At 38.9% G+C, this 17,931-nt stretch overlaps 1 protein-coding gene across 2 annotated transcripts in view; it reads right to left on the minus strand.

Annotated features, from left to right (window-relative positions):
- Nucleotides 1-5,152: 5,152 nt before the first annotated feature.
- The window catches only part of LOC119729305, a 30,943-nt gene continuing 18,164 nt past the window's right edge, over nucleotides 5,153-17,931 (minus strand). The window contains exons 4-17 of one of the 2 annotated variants that reach the window (XM_038201925.1): nucleotides 14,012-14,070; nucleotides 13,770-13,899; nucleotides 13,252-13,394; nucleotides 12,602-12,756; nucleotides 12,007-12,250; nucleotides 11,669-11,738; nucleotides 10,753-10,818; nucleotides 10,239-10,278; nucleotides 8,814-10,030; nucleotides 8,061-8,230; nucleotides 7,447-7,583; nucleotides 6,897-7,089; nucleotides 6,584-6,747; nucleotides 5,153-6,121 (exon numbers count right to left, since the gene is read on the minus strand). In XM_038201925.1, coding sequence (XP_038057853.1) covers nucleotides 6,017-6,121; nucleotides 6,584-6,747; nucleotides 6,897-7,089; nucleotides 7,447-7,583; nucleotides 8,061-8,230; nucleotides 8,814-10,030; nucleotides 10,239-10,278; nucleotides 10,753-10,818; nucleotides 11,669-11,738; nucleotides 12,007-12,250; nucleotides 12,602-12,756; nucleotides 13,252-13,394; nucleotides 13,770-13,899; nucleotides 14,012-14,070 — 2,893 coding nt within the window. In that variant the 3' untranslated portion in view covers nucleotides 5,153-6,016. The remainder of the gene's footprint in view (nucleotides 6,122-6,583; nucleotides 6,748-6,896; nucleotides 7,090-7,446; nucleotides 7,584-8,060; nucleotides 8,231-8,813; nucleotides 10,031-10,238; nucleotides 10,279-10,752; nucleotides 10,819-11,668; nucleotides 11,739-12,006; nucleotides 12,251-12,601; nucleotides 12,757-13,251; nucleotides 13,395-13,769; nucleotides 13,900-14,011; nucleotides 14,071-17,931) is intronic. The other variant, XM_038201926.1, reaches the window with a different exon arrangement.

Below are 17,931 nucleotides of genomic sequence, written 5' to 3' on the forward strand. Positions count from 1 at the left end.
GCCATTGTCTTCGCACTTTTCTTGTTTTGCCCTTAAGGGGTTTATTTTGTGGATTGATTTCCATATCAATCTGCAAACCTAGCCTTTGAAAGCAATAATAAAAAGACATTTGAGGAAAGTATACAACAAATGCAGAATTTCAATAAAAATGCAAGGTTAATCCCTTAACAATTTTGAATTGTTGAGAAAGATCAAATTTTTGCAGAATTTCAATACAAATGCAAGGCTAACTCCTTACTAATCTGAATTTTGAGGAAAGATAAATTTTGCAGAATTTCAATAAAAATGCCAGGTTAACCCCTTGCTAATATGAATTTTTGAGAAAGATCAAATTGTAAACTTTTCCCAAAAATTCAGATTAGCGAGGTGTTAACCTTGCATTTTTATTGAAATTCTGCAAAATGTTATCTTTCTGAAAAATTCATATTAGTAAGGGGTTAGCCTTGCATTTTTATTGAAATTCTGGAAAATTTGATATTTTTCCCAAAATTCAGATTAGTAAGGGGTTAGCCTTGTATTTTTATTCAAATTCTGCAAAATTTGATCTTTTCTCAAAGTTCAGATAAACAAGGGGTTAGCCTTGCATTTTTATTGAAATTCTGCAAAAAATTGATCTTTACTCAAAATTCAGATTTGTTAGGGGTTAGCCTTGCCATTTTATTGAAATGATGCAAACATTGGATTTTTTCCAAAAATTCAGATTAGTAAGGGGTTAGCCTTGCATTTTTATTGAAATTATGCAAAAATTTGATTTTTCTCAAAAATTCAGATTCGTAAGGGGTAAGCCTTGCATTTTTATGAAATTCTGCAAAATTTGATCTTTTCTCAAAGTTCAGATAAACAAGGGGTTAGCCTTGCATTTTTATTGAAATTCTGCAAAAAATTGATCTTTACTCAAAATTCAGATTTGTTAGGGGTTAGCCTTGCCATTTTATTGAAATGATGCAAACATTTGATTTTTTCCAAAAATTCAGATTAGTAAGGGGTTAGCCTTGCATTTTTATTGAAATTATGCAAAAAATTGATTTTTCTCAAAAATTCAGAATTGTAAGGGGTAAGCCTTGCATTTTTATGAAATTCTGCAAAATTTGATCTTTTCTCAAAATTCAAACTAGTAAGGGGTTAGCCTTGCATTTTCATTGAAATTATGCAAAAATTGGATCTTTCACAAAAATTGAGATAAACAAGGGGTTAGCCTTGCATTTTTATTGAAATTCTGCAAAATGTAATCTTTTCTCAAAATTCAGATTAGTAAGGGGTTAGCCTTGCATTTTCATTGAAATTCTGCAAAATTTGATCTTTTTTCAAAATTCAGATTTATAAGGGGTTAGCCTTGCATTTTCATTGAAATTCTGCAAAATTAGATTTTTCACAAAAATTCAGATTAGTAAGGGGTTAGCCTTGCATTTTTATTGAAATTCTGCAAAATTTGATCTTTTTTTTTTTATTCAGGTTAGTAAGGGGTTAGCCTTTCATTTTCATTGAAATTATGCAAAAATTGGATCTTTCACAAAAATACAGATAAACAAGGGGTTAGCCTTGCATTTTAATTGAAATTCTGCAAAAATTGGATATTCCTCAAAAATCTGACAAACAAGGGGTTAGCCTTGCAATTTGATTGAAATTCTGCAAAAATTTAATCTTTTCTCAAATTTCAGATTAGTAAGGGGTTAGCCTTGCATTTTCATTGAAATCACGCAAAAATTTGATTTTTCTCAAAAATTAAGATTAGTAAGGGGTTAGCCTTGCATTTTTATTGAAATCATGCAAAATTTGATTTTTCTCAAAAATTCAGATTAGTAAGGGGTTAGCCTTGCACTTTTATTGAAATTCTGCAAAATTTGATCTTTTCACAAAATTCAGATAAGTAAGGGGTTAGCCTTGCATTTTCATTGAAATTATGCAAAAATTGGATCTTTCACAAAAATACAGATAAACAAGGGGTTAGCCTTGCATTTTTATTGAAATTATGCAAAAATTGGATTTTTCTCAAAAATCAGATAAAGAAGGGGTTAGCCTTGCAATTTGATTGAAATTCTGCAAAATTTGATCTTTTCTCAAAATTCAGATTAGTAAGGGGTTAGCCTTGCATTTTTATTGAAATTCTGAAAAATTTGATCTTTTTTATCAAAATTCATATTAGTAAGGGGTTAGCCTTGCATTTTTATTGAAATTCTGCAAAAATTTGATCTTTTCTTTAAATTCAGATTAGTAAGGGGTTAGCCTTGCATTTTCATTGAAATTATGCAAAAATTGGATCTTTCACAAAAATACAGATAAACAAGGGGTTAGCCTTGCATATTTATTGAAATTCTGCAAAAATTGGATATTCCTCAAAAATCTGACAAACAAGGGGTTAGCCTTGCAATTTGATTGAAATTCTGCAAAAATTTGATCTTTTCTCAAAATTCAGATTAGTAAGGGGTTAGCCTTGCATTTTTATTGAAATTCTGCAAAAATTGGATATTCCTCAAAAATCTGACAAACAAGGGGTTAGCCTTGCAATTTGATTGAAATTCTGCAAAAATTTGATCTTTTCTCAAAATTCAGATTAGTAAGGGGTTAGCCTTGCATTTTTATTGAAATTCTGCAAAATTTGATCTTTTTTCTCAAAATTCAGATTAGTAAGGGGTTAGCCTTGCAATTTTATTAAAATTCTGCAAAATTTAATCTTTTCTCATAATTCAGATTAGTAAGGGGTTAGCCTTGCATTTTTATTGAAATAATGCAAAAATTGTATTTTTCTCCAAATACAGAAAAACAAGGGGTTAGCCTTGCAATTAGATTGAAATTCTGCAAAATTTGATCTTTTCTCAAAATTCAGATAAGAGGTTAGCCTTGCATTTTTATTGAAATTCTGCAAAATTTAATCTTTCTCAAAATTCAGATAAACAAGGGGTTAACCTTGCATTTTTATTGAAATTCTGCAAAATTTGATCGTTTCTTTAAATTCAGATTAGTAAGGGGTTAGCCTTGCATTTTCATTGAAATTCTGCAAAAAATTGGATCTTTCACAAAAATACAGATAAACAAGGGGTTAGCCTTGCATTTTTATTGAAATTCTGCAAAAATTGGATATTCCTCAAAAATCTGACAAACAAGGGGTTAGCCTTGCAATTTGGTTGAAATTCTGCAAAAATTTAATCTTTTCTCAAAATTCAGATTAGTAAGGGGTTAGCCTTGCATTTTCATTGAAATCATGCAAAAATTTGATTTTTCTCAAAAATTCAGATTAGTAAGGGGTTAGCCTTGCATTTTTTTTGAAATTATGCAAAAATTTGATTTTTCTCAAAAATCAGATAAAGAAGGGGTTAGCCTTGCAATTTGATTGAAATTCTGCAAAATTTGATCTTTTCTCAAAATTCAGATTAGTAAGGGGTTAGCCTTGCATTTTTATTGAAATTCTGCAAAATTTGATCTTTTTTATCAAAATTCAGATTAGTAAGGGGTTAGCCTTGCATTTTTATTGAAATTCTGCAAAAATTTGATCTTTTCTTTAAATTCAGATTAGTAAGGGGTTAGCCTTGCATTTTCATTGAAATTATGCAAAAATTGGATCTTTCACAAAAATACAGATAAACAAGGGGTTAGCCTTGCATTTTTATTGAAATTCTGCAAAAATTGGATAGTCCTCAAAAATCTGACAACCAAGGGGTTAGCCTTGCAATTTGATTGAAATTCTGCAAAAATTTGATCTTTTCTCAAAATTCAGATTAGTAAGGGGTTAGCCTTGCATTTTTATTGAAATTCTGCAAAAATTGGATATTCCTCAAAAATCTGACAAACAAGGGGTTAGCCTTGCAATTTGATTGAAATTCTGCAAAAATTTGATCTTTTCTCAAAATTCAGATTAGTAAGGGGTTAGCCTTGCATTTTTATTGAAATTCTGCAAAATTTGATCTTTTTTATAAAAATTCAGATTAGTAAGGGGTTAGCCTTGCAATTTTATTAAAATTCTGCAAAATTTAATCTTTTCTCATAATTCAGATTAGTAAGGGGTTAGCCTTGCATTTTTATTGAAATAATGCAAAAATTGTATTTTTCTCCAAATTCAGAAAAACAAGGGGTTAGCCTTGCAATTAGATTGAAATTCTGCAAAATTTGATCTTTTCTCAAAATTCAGATAAGAGGTTAGCCTTGCATTTTTATTGAAATTCTGCAAAATTTAATCTTTCTCAAAATTCAGATAAACAAGGGGTTAACCTTGCATTTTTATTGAAATTCTGCAAAATTTGATCGTTTCTTTAAATTCAGATTAGTAAGGGGTTAGCCTTGCATTTTCATTGAAATTCTGCAAAAATTGGATCTTTCACAAAAATACAGATAAACAAGGGGTTAGCCTTGCATTTTTATTGAAATTCTGCAAAAATTGGATATTCCTCAAAAATCTGACAAACAAGGGGTTAGCCTTGCAATTTGGTTGAAATTCTGCAAAAATTTAATCTTTTCTCAAAATTCAGATAAACAAGGGGTTAGCCTTGCATTTTCATTGAAATCATGCAAAAATTTGATTTTTCTCAAAAATTCAGATTAGTAAGGGGTTAGCCTTGCATTTTTATTGAAATCATGCAAAAATTTGATTTTTCTCAAAAATTCAGATTAGTAAGGGGTTAGCCTTGCATTTTACCGAAATTCTGCAAAATTTGATCTTTTCACAAAATTCAGATAAACAAGGGGTTAGACTTGCATTTTCATTGAAATTCTGCAAAAATTGGATTTTTCTCAAAAATCAGATAAACAAGGGGTTAGCCTTGCAATTTGATTGAAATTCTGCAAAATTTGATCTTTTCTCAAAATTCAGATAAGTAAGAGGTTAGCCTTGCATTTTTATTGAAATTCTGCAAAATTTGATCTTTTCTCAAAATTCAGATAAACAAGGGGTTAACCTTGCATTTTCATTGAAATCATGCAAAAATGGATTTTTCTCAAAAATTCAGATTAGTAAGGGGTTAGCCTTGCTTTTTTTTCGAAATTCTGCAAAATTTGATCTTTTCTCAAAATTCAGATTAGTAAGGGGTTAGCCTTGCAGAATTGAATAAAAATGCAAGGTTAACCCCTTACTATTGTGATATTTTCAATTTTGCATAGTGTTAATAAACATTTAACATTTACACTATTAAAGTTCCAACACAAATGTCTGAAAAAGAACAGATGCTTTTAAATTCTGTTACTAGTGTTTTTTATTTTGCTCTTTCCATTCCTCATGATAAATTAAATACAATGACATAATTGTCCATACATTTGGCTGCACTCGCTAACTACTGTCTGTATAATTCACCTTAATTGTCATTTTTTTACGTTAAAGCTCTTTTACTTTATTTAATCTTTGTGTGATACTCAGAAGTCCGAATAGAGTGTGCCATGTATTCTGGTTCACCCGCATAGCTGAAGTGTGTGAATGAACCAGCGAGTGAACCAGAACAATGACGGCTGACTCAGACTTCAGTACTCTATCACTCAAATATTGCCAATCCCACAATATTTCAATGTCTTCACTTTGATGCCATGAAACGACTACATGTCATGTGCACTGGGATCATGTCCAAGGCAGTAGTAGAGTCCTTTCATAAGTACCGTGACAAATTATGGGATGAACAATGACAAAAGAATACTTTTGTAACAGTTCATTTGAATAGCTAGTGACTTGACTCGAGACAGAAGGACTTGTGATGGACTTGTAGAGACTTGTGCTGGACTTGACTACAACACTCGCCCAAGGTCATAAGGTCATAATGCTTGCAATGTTAGCAAGCTGGATGAACGCTCAGTTGGTAGAGCAACATTACAGCATTCCAGATGTTGCAGGTCAGAATCCAGCTTCAGTTCTTCCTTTTATCAAAAGTTTGAAAACAAATCAACAAGGCTGGTATAACATGTCTGAAGCAATATGGGGGTTGAGGTCCAGCTACACTTTTTCTTCCTTCAACCTAATACAGAAAGTTTTGGAGTTTGTAGCTTTGGAATACAGAATAAAGCAAGCTTGGAAACCAATAGGTTGATGGTATGAGCCTCAGTCCTAGGTACAATTCAGCAACAGATCTGGGGTCTTGCCAACAGCTGATCCAACTCGCTTGATAGTATCGCTGACTTTACGCTCAAGTCGGTAACCTGCATCCCACTCCTGAAAAAAAAAAAAAAATAGCAAAACATTAAGTACGGTTAACAGTTGAAGTAAAAGGCTGTGACCTTCGAGTTCACATATGTGCACAAGTCAGTCGTGTAATTGGGGGGGGGGAGCACAGTGGCAAATTGCAAAGGGTTAAAGATTTTTCAAGCGCAATCGAGACGCTGATAGAATCAAAATTGGCCTGTCGAAAAATGGTTGGCTATAATTTGCAGGGATGATGAACTATTGCCCGATAATTTACATGATTGTCCGCTTTTAAGTTTGCCCCCTAGAAGATGGTGCTTTAACGGATGGTGTGTGAGTTTATAAGCAAGACAAAATTCTATTTAGAAAGGGCAAAACAAACCTTGGTTACGCTACTGGCAAAAGCGTGGTTGAAATGTTTGGAGGGTTTAGCTCCTCATAATGTGCAGTAAAAAGCAAGCAGTTGTTTCATTTTGCACAGAATTCACAAACCTTGTTGATCTTTTTATCAACAATCCTAGATGGATGCCGCTTATTTTTGGTTGACCTCTTCTGGACAACTTGCACATCCCTACTGGCCTGCACATTGAATACATGTTCCGGGGCCATGTTGTTGGACAGGATTGGAGGTGGCTTGGAGTTGATGGCCAGGGAACCTGGATTGTGAAGATGAATAGTCAACAAATTACATGTACGATAATCACTTAAACACTGTGTACCGCTGTCAAGTTATTTTTACAACAGCGACTTTCTCACAAGTGTGCTTAATACAGCCAAATGATCAAAAATGACTTTTGTTCCTCACCCCTCACTAACTGCACTCTCTGTCCAAGTTGCAGAGCCACTGTGCCTTCATCCAGGTCACCTTCGTCAACATACTGCTGCTGCTGCTGCTGCTGCTGCTGCTGTTGCTGCTGCTTCTGGGTTTGCCTTGGAGTCTGGTTTGGTTTGTTACCCCTGCGCCAGTTGCTCTGATCCCCTGATCTGACAGCTTGGCTCTGATGCCGAGAAACAAGTGATTAAAAGCCATGTAAGACAATGTAAGGGTATAGGTGGGCAAAGTCTGTAGGTCCATTCTTAGCAAATTATACTGCGTGTACATGCAGTTGGGTTTATCAGGCTGAACGGATTCACTATATTTTGAATTCTTCCGACACTGTTCAATTGAATGCATGACAACAAGAAAGACCCAACTCTATTGCTAACACACCCTTCCTATAGTTTGTTAAATAAAACCCCATGCAGATCCAGGCTTGCTTTTCAATGTAGCTAACATTGCGGTGAAAAACCATGTTACAATCGTGAGTCCAAGCCCCCTGCAAACACTCTGTACCTCCATGCTCTACCATTGTTACCTTCCTGCTCTCTGCCTTGAGTGAATCCTCAAACTTGACGGAGGCCTCTTGCAGCAGGCTGACCATATGTTGCTGATTCAAGTCAATCACTCCGTCATGCTTGCTGGTAGGATGTGTGTGGCTTCTCTGGTGTTGTCCTGTTATGTAAAAGGAGAACGGAGTAATAGCAAGGGAATAAATATGTGCTTGGCTGGTTTTAAACAAGTACGTTTAAACTGGCTAGGAGCCTGGACACAGATGGCCCTTGACCACGCCTCTAGCTGTTTTTAAACGTACCTGTTAAATACCAGTTTGTTGGACTCAAACTCATTACCTTCTACTTTACTGCAGGCATGGTAATGCTATAGTGAAAGCAAAGAGACTAGCTGCCAACATCAAGGAGCTGATGATTAAACGCACAGTTTGTCAAAAATGTCATTTAACGTTTACTGCCTGTAACAGGGTTTACTGAGTATTTCTACATGGTATGTACATCCTCTCAAAATATACTCTCTGTAAAATTTGGCCAAACACTCTGTAGTACGTGGGAAGGAAGGATCCAGACAAGCCTAAGATGGAGGGTGTGATCACAAAGCCAGATGAGCTACTAAGATTCCAAAACCTAAAAGACCTACCTTTGTGTCTGTCCATAATGTAGGGGCCTTTGTATGCTTGCGGAGTACAGGATTTATGTTTGTCTGATGACGGCACCCTCCTGCTACCGGCTCCTGATCTGGTGCTTTTTCTCTGCGGACTCTGGCACCTCTCAATGGATCTCGGCGTCCCAATCTTAGCCGACTTCACTCTGAGAGAGAAAACAAGACAGCAAGTTTTTTTCGACCAGTCCCACTTATTATTTCTAGAGACATAACTGTACTTACACAGTGGCCCCCAGTAATCGTTGAAGCAATGTGTCAGCTGTTCAGCAAACTAACCATCTTGAGTGTACAGTAATCAGAGGCAAATGTGAAGCTTTTAAGAAATGGGGGGGGGGGGTGTTTGATATAAAGGGGGTTGTTGAGTTTAAGGCATGCCCTGCTAGTCAAAGGCCCCGAGTCTAAGGCATGTCTAAGGTCTGGTAGCATGCCCCTCCCAGAAAAATTTTGGAAACCAAAATGCTTTCTCCTGCCTTCTATGGCAATTCGAAAATGTAGGAACTTTAGCATTCCATTATTTTTTTTTGCCCCATTCTACTAGTATCATAACATTAGTTAGCGGCTGAACAGGGAGGGGGAAGGGGCAACCCCACCCCCCCCCCCCCCACCAAATCTGCTACTGGCGATACAGTGGCCAGATTGGTCATCTACTCAACAACATGTGATGGCCAAAAAAATGGTAATTCACAAAACGCTTAGCTGTACAAGATAAAGATTATTGTCTGTTCATACCTGATATTTCCACTTGGGACAGTCTGATGGACGCTATCCCTGCTCATCATCTCCTGTAACTTCTTCATAGTGTTGATACCTCCACCATGCTCAGCACCTTCCCTTATCATTGCTTCTCCATCCTCAGTCCACCCTCTGGGCTTCCCTGCACTGGATCGTTTCCAATCCAGTCGTTGCGGCATGGCATTCCTCCTGGCACCTTCCTTTGTTTTTCCTGACTTAATGTTATCTCCCTGCCATTCCTGGGCAGTGGTGGAGAATTGAGTGCCTTTCTCCATCGAATGGAGAGTGGCAATAGGGGTACGCAGCCTCGCTCTAGGAGATTCACTCCCTGATCTGGATGCAGAGTAGATGCACTGATGTCCGTTTGTTGCAGGACTCGAACGAGTGACAAGTCCCTGCCCAGAGTTGTCTGTCGTTCTTCGTCCAGATCTGACAATCTGTTGTGGGTTACGGGAGTGCCACGCTCTCTTGGTTAACAACAGAGTCTCCTGTAGGCTTGGGTTTGCCTGGTGGGGGCGAAAGTGGGCATTCACTGGCCGAGTAGGCAGCTGCATCTGTTGCCTTAGTAACTCATTCCTCTGAGCAGCAGTCTTAGCAGGGCTGTTGGCCCGACTGCTCTGACAGGAGTGAACATCTTGTTTGGGCAAGGTTCCAGAAAGCATTTGCTCTCTATGCGCACTACACAGCTTCACTGACGGTTTGTTGCCTTCTGAGTCATTCTGTGGGGTGTATTGATCATTCCTCGAGTTGCTATTTGATAGCGCCGTCTCCTTTATAATGTAGCCGTGTTTGAAGTTGAAACATTTCACCATGTCAATGACCTTCATGTCATGAGCAGTCTCTGCATTGGTTTTGATTTGAGAGATTTGATCATCAATTTCTCCAGCTTCTCTCTTTCTGATAGGGGGTTTGGTGCATTCCCTTGATGTAACACTCTCTCCGATTGGTCCATCTCCTGAGTGTGCTTGGTGCTCATTGGCTATGTCGGATTGATTATCTTTATCATTTGAAACAGACCCTCCTATTGGCTGATGGAGGCCATCGTATTGCCCGTTCTCTGATTTCTTTGGCTGATTATGATGATTTGTATTGTTTGCAGGTGATGCAGATGGGCAGGTGCAGACTTTTGGTTGCTGGGCTGAGGACGGTGGTCCAAAGTTGTTGTACCTGGCCAACACGCTGTTTGCTGTTGTAGCATTTCCAATAGGACGTGTCTACAAAAATTTAATACATTTTATGGAGCAAATGTTACCAGCTTTCAAAGGCTTGTGATGTGGGTAATATTATTTCATTATTGGCAAATTCCACGATGATTTCTTTTTTCCCTGTATCCTTGACTTTGTGTAGCATTTCCATGAGTAAATCTGAATGTCAGGAAGATGGACAGGAAGCTAGAAAACATTTGCCCAATATATTTCCTACCTTGGTCCCAGTTTGGGGAAAGGTTGCCGTCTTTGCTCGGCTGTAAAACAGAATTAAAAAAAGGTGTTAAATGACGACAGACAGAAAAGGTGAAGGAATAGACAATGCCTCAATATTTTATGTTACATTTAAGAGAGTGGGGTGGGGGCATGCCCCCCATACAAACCCCCCCCCCCCCCCCCACTGGAAATGTGATAGTCCTTTTTCACAAAATGCCTTTTCTTTACAAGTGACTTTTTTACGTCGCGCAAACGTCTGTAATTGTGCCACCGTAGCACCACCTATTGTCCAATAGTGTCCACTTTGCGGGTGCCATGTAGAAAGATGGCTTCCATCAACCCCCCCCCCCCTCACTTTGGTGAGAATGCTGGCTATGCCGCTGTTCAGAAGGTCCAAAGTTCCAATCCAGCTTTATTCAATTCGGTTTTTAAACAAAATTCAAATCTGTAAACTGTCTCCTAATCTAGTTTTTGTCAATTCAATGAGGAATTTACGCCTATCAGACTAAACATACTTCCGTCTTGGTCGCCCCTCACATGAAACTGCAGACAGCTCAAAATCTGCCGACAGACACGTCCTCCTGTGAAGAAAAAAAAACATTCAAGTTTCTTTAAGATTTTAATACTGGTTATTCTCACCTGTTACTTGTTATTCCCACTCCTCTAGGGATGAATGTTTGTTCTCTGAGTCCCATCCTAAAGTGATTGTACCTTACACCAATGTATTTTTATTAAGTGAATAAATATGTGTTTCCCCGGTTTTTAACAATTATGTTTAAAACTGGCCAGGGGCCTGGACACTGATAATGGCCCGAGCCGAAGGTGAGGCAAATAATTATCAGCGATTTTTAACATACGGTTTTAAACGTACTTGTTTAATACAGGTCAAGCACGTATTTATTCCCATTCATAAATACCTTCCACTAAAAGTCTAAACAAGTCAATTTCCAAAGATTTTGTTCAACAGTTTTACTTCATGTTTTGTGAAACACCCCTCTAGTTATGTTTATGGTATGTGCCTCTCGCGAGTAGTACTAAAAATCTCCTTATATGGACATTTTAGTGCACGATGTGGCGCAGAACGCAGCGGTACCGGTGTAGTGTGAATTTAGGACTCTATGAAATACGGAGTCATTGGTAGTATTGCACATGCCTAAGTGAAGATTGTGGATGTTCAACCAATAAAGGGGTAAAAAGGACCAGATTTCATAGCAGTCCCAAATTCATGTGACACTGGAAAAGCGCTTTAAACAAGCCAGCCGGTGTTTTTATCAACCGTTTAAAACCACCCACGCGATGGGCTCTCGACCAATCGGTAAACAGTCTCGGGTACATTAATTGTCTTTATGAATAAGAATTATGATAACCCATTTGTGTATCCCTCCCTCCCAACCATTATTACAAAATATCTTCACATCTTCATACAATTACCTGTCTTGGTTTCGTTTACTCGGCTGAACCATTCCGATGACAGTGGGAGTTCTCAATTCCATACGCTCCTCTGAAAAGAAAGAGGAAGAAATCTTCATGAGCATTCTATTGCAGAACAAGACAGAATACGTTTTTATGTCCAACTAATTGCGAGTTGGTAATTTGATTAAATTTATATCAAATGTTTGTTTTGATGTGTTTCACGGAATTCGCAGATTTTCTATATGATCAATACCTGAGTAATGAAAACATCCAATGCTGGATTCTGTATAATATGCAAGTCACAGCACTCAAATATGAAACAATTTAATAAAGATTAGATCGGCTTTACATTTTACCTTGTTCCTCCGGTTCTGGCATTTCTTGAGGTGGTGTCTTAGGTCTCACCACCACTTCGACAGGCTTGGGGCGTTTCACCTCCCTCTTGAGTGTGTGGTCCACATCCCAGAATCCTTTGCTCAGTCGATACTGGTCCATCATGAGGTTATAGATGGCACTGACTTCATCTAGCCGGTACTCGTGCACGTTGGTCTCTATCTTGGCTGCGCTGACATTCAGCAGGTACGCCATCTTGTCGATGATCTTTGGCAGGGTAAAAAGTCACCAATTGTTGCATTTAGAACATTAGTCATGCACTAACTGAAAATGTCAGTTGAAGTAAGGTAGAATGGAAAGACTTGGTGTCTAAAATGCAAACGTCTTGATGCTTTGATTCATATTTGCAAAACAAAATTGTTTACATTGGTGCTTATCACTCAGTGTGCATTTTGCTGGTGACTTACAAAATTAGGACATCAGCCCCATCAGTTTCCCCTTGTAAAAATGGATGAAAGTCTAAAGCATTACATCCAAACAATTTTACAAAACAAAACCTTTCTTCTTTCAAAGGAAAAGAAAAGCAAGATGCCAAATCACAACTGTTTCTTGTCATACCAATCTTTTGACATCAGCATCTTTTGGTGGTTGCTGGTAGGGGCAGAAGGGTGTCTCTCCCAGACTGGTTATCCATGGATGAACCTCAATGTCCAATAAGGGAAGCCGTAGCTCTGGACTCGGCTCAATCAGCTGACTCAACAACTCCTGGCATTCTGAAATCCAAAAACGACGACGTTCTGACCACAGTAAATCCTTTCCTTAAGGTTGACATTTTAAGGAGGATCAAGCGTTTTATGTAAGGTTATAGTGTCTGATGAGCAGATTTCCTTCCAATTCCTCCACCTTCTTGTGAATTTAGAAGGTTTACCCTTCATAAAATCAATCGTTAACCTTTTGGGACCACAGATTTTCATTGAACAGAGCCACGGACGGATCTAAGTTTACATCAAGAGCCGGGTGAGGCTGCCAAGAGAGGGTTTAGCCAGCATTTGATGTGTATTTCTGTACAATTTTCCCATTTTTTGCGGCCCAAGAAGGGGTTTAAACCCCCCCCCCCCTCCTTTCCCCCATCCCCCACCTACCCCCCCCCCCACCCCGAAGATCCGTCACAAGAAGTTTTCCAGTTGTTGCCCTTCCCTTCACACCAAAACCGTGTCTTGACAATGAGATGCAACAATTCTATGATTTGATTTCAAATAGAAATGTACCGTCAGATAGATGAGCCATCTCCCTGCCATGGATGACACCCAGTCCGTTCTGGATTTGCTGCATCAGTCGCTGTCGCCTGTTCTCTGAGTAAGGTGTGGAGAAAGGCAGCCTCCCTGTTACCATGGCAAACATATTGATGCCTCTGCAAAGATAGATACAAAAAAAACAAAGCAACTGTTATGGTGGCCCTTGCAGGACGTTACATTTGTGCTTTTCTTTTAAACAAATGTTGTCACTTTTTTTTCAAACCATTGCAAGGAAAATCCCTTTACAACTTCAAACTTATTATTTCAACAACTTGAATTGTTTCATGGTCAAGGATTGTGCAATGTGACTTTTTCTGATGTCTGAGATAAGTTAGAAAATAATGAAGTCTTGGACAAACAATGAATTAATTTATTTCATGGTGCCTTATAACGAACATATTATACATCCCAGTATTGTCAAAAAGCAGAAAAAAACTACCACACAAATGAAGCTCCAAAGTTGGAATAAGATAACAGCAAACGACACTTACAGACTCCATATGTCCACCTCTGGACCGTACTCCTGGTCAGTGATGAAAAGCTCTGGAGCGGCATACTCCGGTGATCCACAGTGGGTCTTCAGTAAACAGTCAGGAGAAAATATATTGCTCAAGCCAAAATCTAGAAGCAAAAAGAAGTTCAGGTTGGGTTAATTCTTTGACCATGAATTTTAACAACCCATGATTTTGATAAGAAAATAAAAAGGCAAAGGTTTCTTCCACATTTTACACACCAACAATCTTCAAGTTTTTCCTCTTCTCATCCAGCATAATGTTCTCCATCTTGAGGTCCCTGTGAATAAATAACAAAAATACAAAGCAGATTCCATGTTAAAGATTTGGAAAAAAAGAGTGTTCAAATAAAAAAAAAAAAGAAGTTTTGTTTACGCAACCCTGCTAGCAAACACGTCAGCATTAAAGTGTCCATGAAATGAACTTTTTTAGGAACATATTTTGTTCAACTTTATACTTCCTTTACATGTATGACAACTATTTGACATTCATTTTGGTTATATTTTATTCAAAAGTGCACTTCTTTCAACAGTGAAAAATGTCCATGCTTTTCCGGACAACTGAGGGCGCTGATGCTGTTAAATCATTTCAGGAAGACACTGCTCAGTTTGAGAGGTTTCTGTTAAAAATGTGAACCAACAAATCTGCTCATTGAAAACATTGGTGGGAGAAGTTTACTCATTGGCTTCCTCAGCCATGTACTGACAGAACGAATCCCCAAAGAGGAGGGATATGTCCTCCTTCCCCCCTCCCCCCCCCCCGATTTACGCCCCTGATTATGACAGAAGACAGCATTCTGAGTAATTTCATTTTGCACCACGATAAGGCCTTAATTTATGAGTAGGCCACTAAGAATATCCACATCTTTGTAATGTTTATAAACTACCGGGTGCATTTGATTCAAGGTAGGCCTGGGATAACTTCCCTATAAAAAAAAAACTTGTGTTCAGAAAATGTGAGTAGACCCATAGGCACTTTATTGCATGTAATTATACTCAGGAGAATGTACAAATGATTTGCTGTCAGGTTTCCTGATCGATTTAAAGAAACTGTGAGAAGAACGAAACGTTTCCTAAAGCAATAAAACAAAGTGCAACACGTCTGCAATACATCTTGTGACACATTTCGCGGTGAACTAGAAAGGCAATCTCCCCCTAGAACCTCATAAAATAAGTGCTGAAAAGGGACCTTGAGATGCTGAGACAAATCAACATCAAAGTTGTACCTGTAACCCCGACTATGACTCAAAGGACCCCGTTCATGTCTGTCGCACCTGCAGCATGACCCCCGGCCGCCCTCTATGCGACGCAGGAAAGTTTTGTAATGCATCCCACAGGGTCAACCACAACCGTCTGGTCTTTGCAAAGAAGCAAATTATGGAGGTTGGGATGTAGTCAACAACTCCTTGGGGCGTGGCACTGGGTTTGAAAGAAACTCCGCCTCAAAGTATCTTCACATTCGCGCTGGTCTATTACAAACTGGAATTTGAGCTTCATCTGGTGTTGGGTCTGCCGCTGCACTGTCAAATTGGATGATGTCCAGTTAATCTTTTTTGATCTAAGCTATTTGTTTTCCATGATCGGCCCTTAGCGATTTTTTTTTTTAGTTATTGCAGATAATGATGTGTGGGATTTGCAGATAATACCGCGAGATTTCAAAATTAGGGCCAAGGTGATTTACGTTTACTAAAACTATCAAAACATGACACCGGTAACACCCAGAGCTCTTAAAATAACGTCACTATCAATTTCAGGTCACATTCAATTCAATTCGTTTACATTCAAATCACATCGCTAATGGCGAAAAAGCTAAAGCTTATAAAACCATGGTAAAACCAAGGATTATTTTCGGCTTGCTGGGCCTTGACCCCGCCTCGTTTCGGCCAAGGTGTCTGCGCGCGTGTAGGTGCTTAACTCACCTTTGGAGCCTCACAATAGCTCGCAAAAGTTTGAAGAGTGCTGGCAAGCAGCCAACTTGTACTCGGTGCTTTTGAAAAGGACAAACAGATAATGAACTATTCGCAAGTATCAGCGCTTGATTTGGAGGTAACTAAAGGCGGTAAGAGTGCTGGAGTTTGACATTTCCCTAAACCACACGCTTCTACAGACCTGTAAGTTACAGTACTAAACTTTCTGAGGAATGCCTGTTTATCAAGACAAGAAGCCGATTTTTTTCACATTTCCCTCTAAATTCCAGACACTGCCACACAACTCTTACTTAACAAGGCCGTTTAGTCAAAGGGTTTCATTGAAGTCGGCCCCTGAAAACAGTGTTGCTTTCCAGCGAAAGAAAAAACCTTGAATTTGTAAGTCTTCTGGATTAAGGTACTGGGGCTTCACAACAAGGTTTGACATATATAGCTTATTTATCGATGACCTGAAAAAAACATATACAGTTCACAGTATCGTTGGGGCAGAGAGTGACCTGACGCGCGGCACACTGGTAATGACCTGGTTGTTAACTCTCCGCGCAGCATCGGTATTTTGACGAGGTCGCTTGCAATCTGACATGTCCGCCGCGATAACATTATAAAGTCCCATAAACTTTTATTGAGAGTGTGTTTAAAATTTTACACTTTAGGGTACTTGGTGTTCGCAAGAGGCCCGGTCGGAGGAATTGACAAAACAAGTTTTATATTGTTGTCAAATAAATGTCTTAACTGTTCGGGAATTGTGAGAGAATTTCATTGCATTCTGATAGAAAGGCCTGGTGGGAAAAATAAAATGCTTAGGCTTACAATGTATTTAATCATCACACCATTAGTTTTAGATTGCATCAAGACCGTTGTGATGAGGTGGAAGATTATTTAAAATGACGGGAAACGAATGGTGTAAATCAGTTTTCTTTGCATTAAAAAACAAAAAGGGAAGGATTTTTAGGATGAGAGTCCTATGAAGTTTCAATGGCATGTGTATCTTCGTCTGGCCCAAGTGAGTTTGACCAAATGCACCCTAAGGAGACAGTAATTTCAGCATCTTGGGGAAGACTTCAAGGATAAATTTCAATAATGACCAGGTAAACAATGTAACTGCGGTGCAACTTTCTACGTATTGCATACTGTTGTAGATACCAAAACAATGGTGTAGATTTAAAACCGCGTACAGTGCAACATTATGCTAATTGTAGCAAGGTGTTGAAACGGTGGCCATACCATGATTATGCATGGCGAGGTTAATTCTTCTTCCAGGTCAAAAATAATTTCCTGAGGAGATTCGACATACTTGTCTTTCTCTTTCCTCACGACTTGAATTTTTACGAGGCTATTATTTCAGAATTTCCGACCGACCTTCCCGTAACGCCAAAAGGATACAAAACAACCCTTCCAATGCTGTCAAAATTTGACATGTAACGACCAGGTCACGCCAATAAAAACAAAGAGTGTTGGAAACACTCTGGGTGCGCAGGCCTGGATTTATGCGGGCTAGAAGTGGCCGGCTATGCACGGTCAGCGACACAACGGAGCGAGGGAACGTGGGGCAAACACCTCCCTGAGATCCCTAGCGACTTGTTATGAGGAGGACAAACGATCCAACTGGTCTCCGATGACCAGTTCAAATATTACGGGCCACCGGTGTTACAAGTCACTGTCAACTGCAACATGTTATTATAGCAATCGTCGGCCTGGGGGAAACCAGGGCAATGAAATGCCATCACCCGTCAGCGATCTCGGGCCAAATTTCACTGAAATAAACTGCTGAGCGGAAAAGTAATGTTTAGTCGATACACATCAGGTGTCATTCTAGGCTGGTTAGCGCTTTCTTTTCTTTGTTATATCATCCCTATCATCAACAGAGCGTATCATGTGCACCGTCTCCTGTGGCCTAACTATGCGGGGGTGCCCCCAAGCGGATGTCCGTGCCCCCCCCCCCCCGTTTTCCTCTCCCTCCCCGTTTAAAATTCTGAATTGCACCCCCCACCTGAAAAATATACGCACCCCAGGTGCCTCATCGAAGTTTAACCCTAATTTAGTCACTGACCATCACCCCTATCTTACGAGTGCCTCGCCTTTTTACCCCCCCCCCCTCCCCAACCATCCTAAAAACCAAATATGTATGCATTAAGTTCACTCAGCGAACACCTTCAGGCTTGGCAATGAACGTGTCGTCGACCAGACGGAATTACTTTTCGTCGACAACCTTTT

Source organism: Patiria miniata, unplaced genomic scaffold, assembly GCF_015706575.1.
Source record: "Patiria miniata isolate m_02_andy unplaced genomic scaffold, ASM1570657v1 HiC_scaffold_20, whole genome shotgun sequence".
NCBI lineage: Eukaryota > Metazoa > Echinodermata > Asteroidea > Valvatida > Asterinidae > Patiria > Patiria miniata.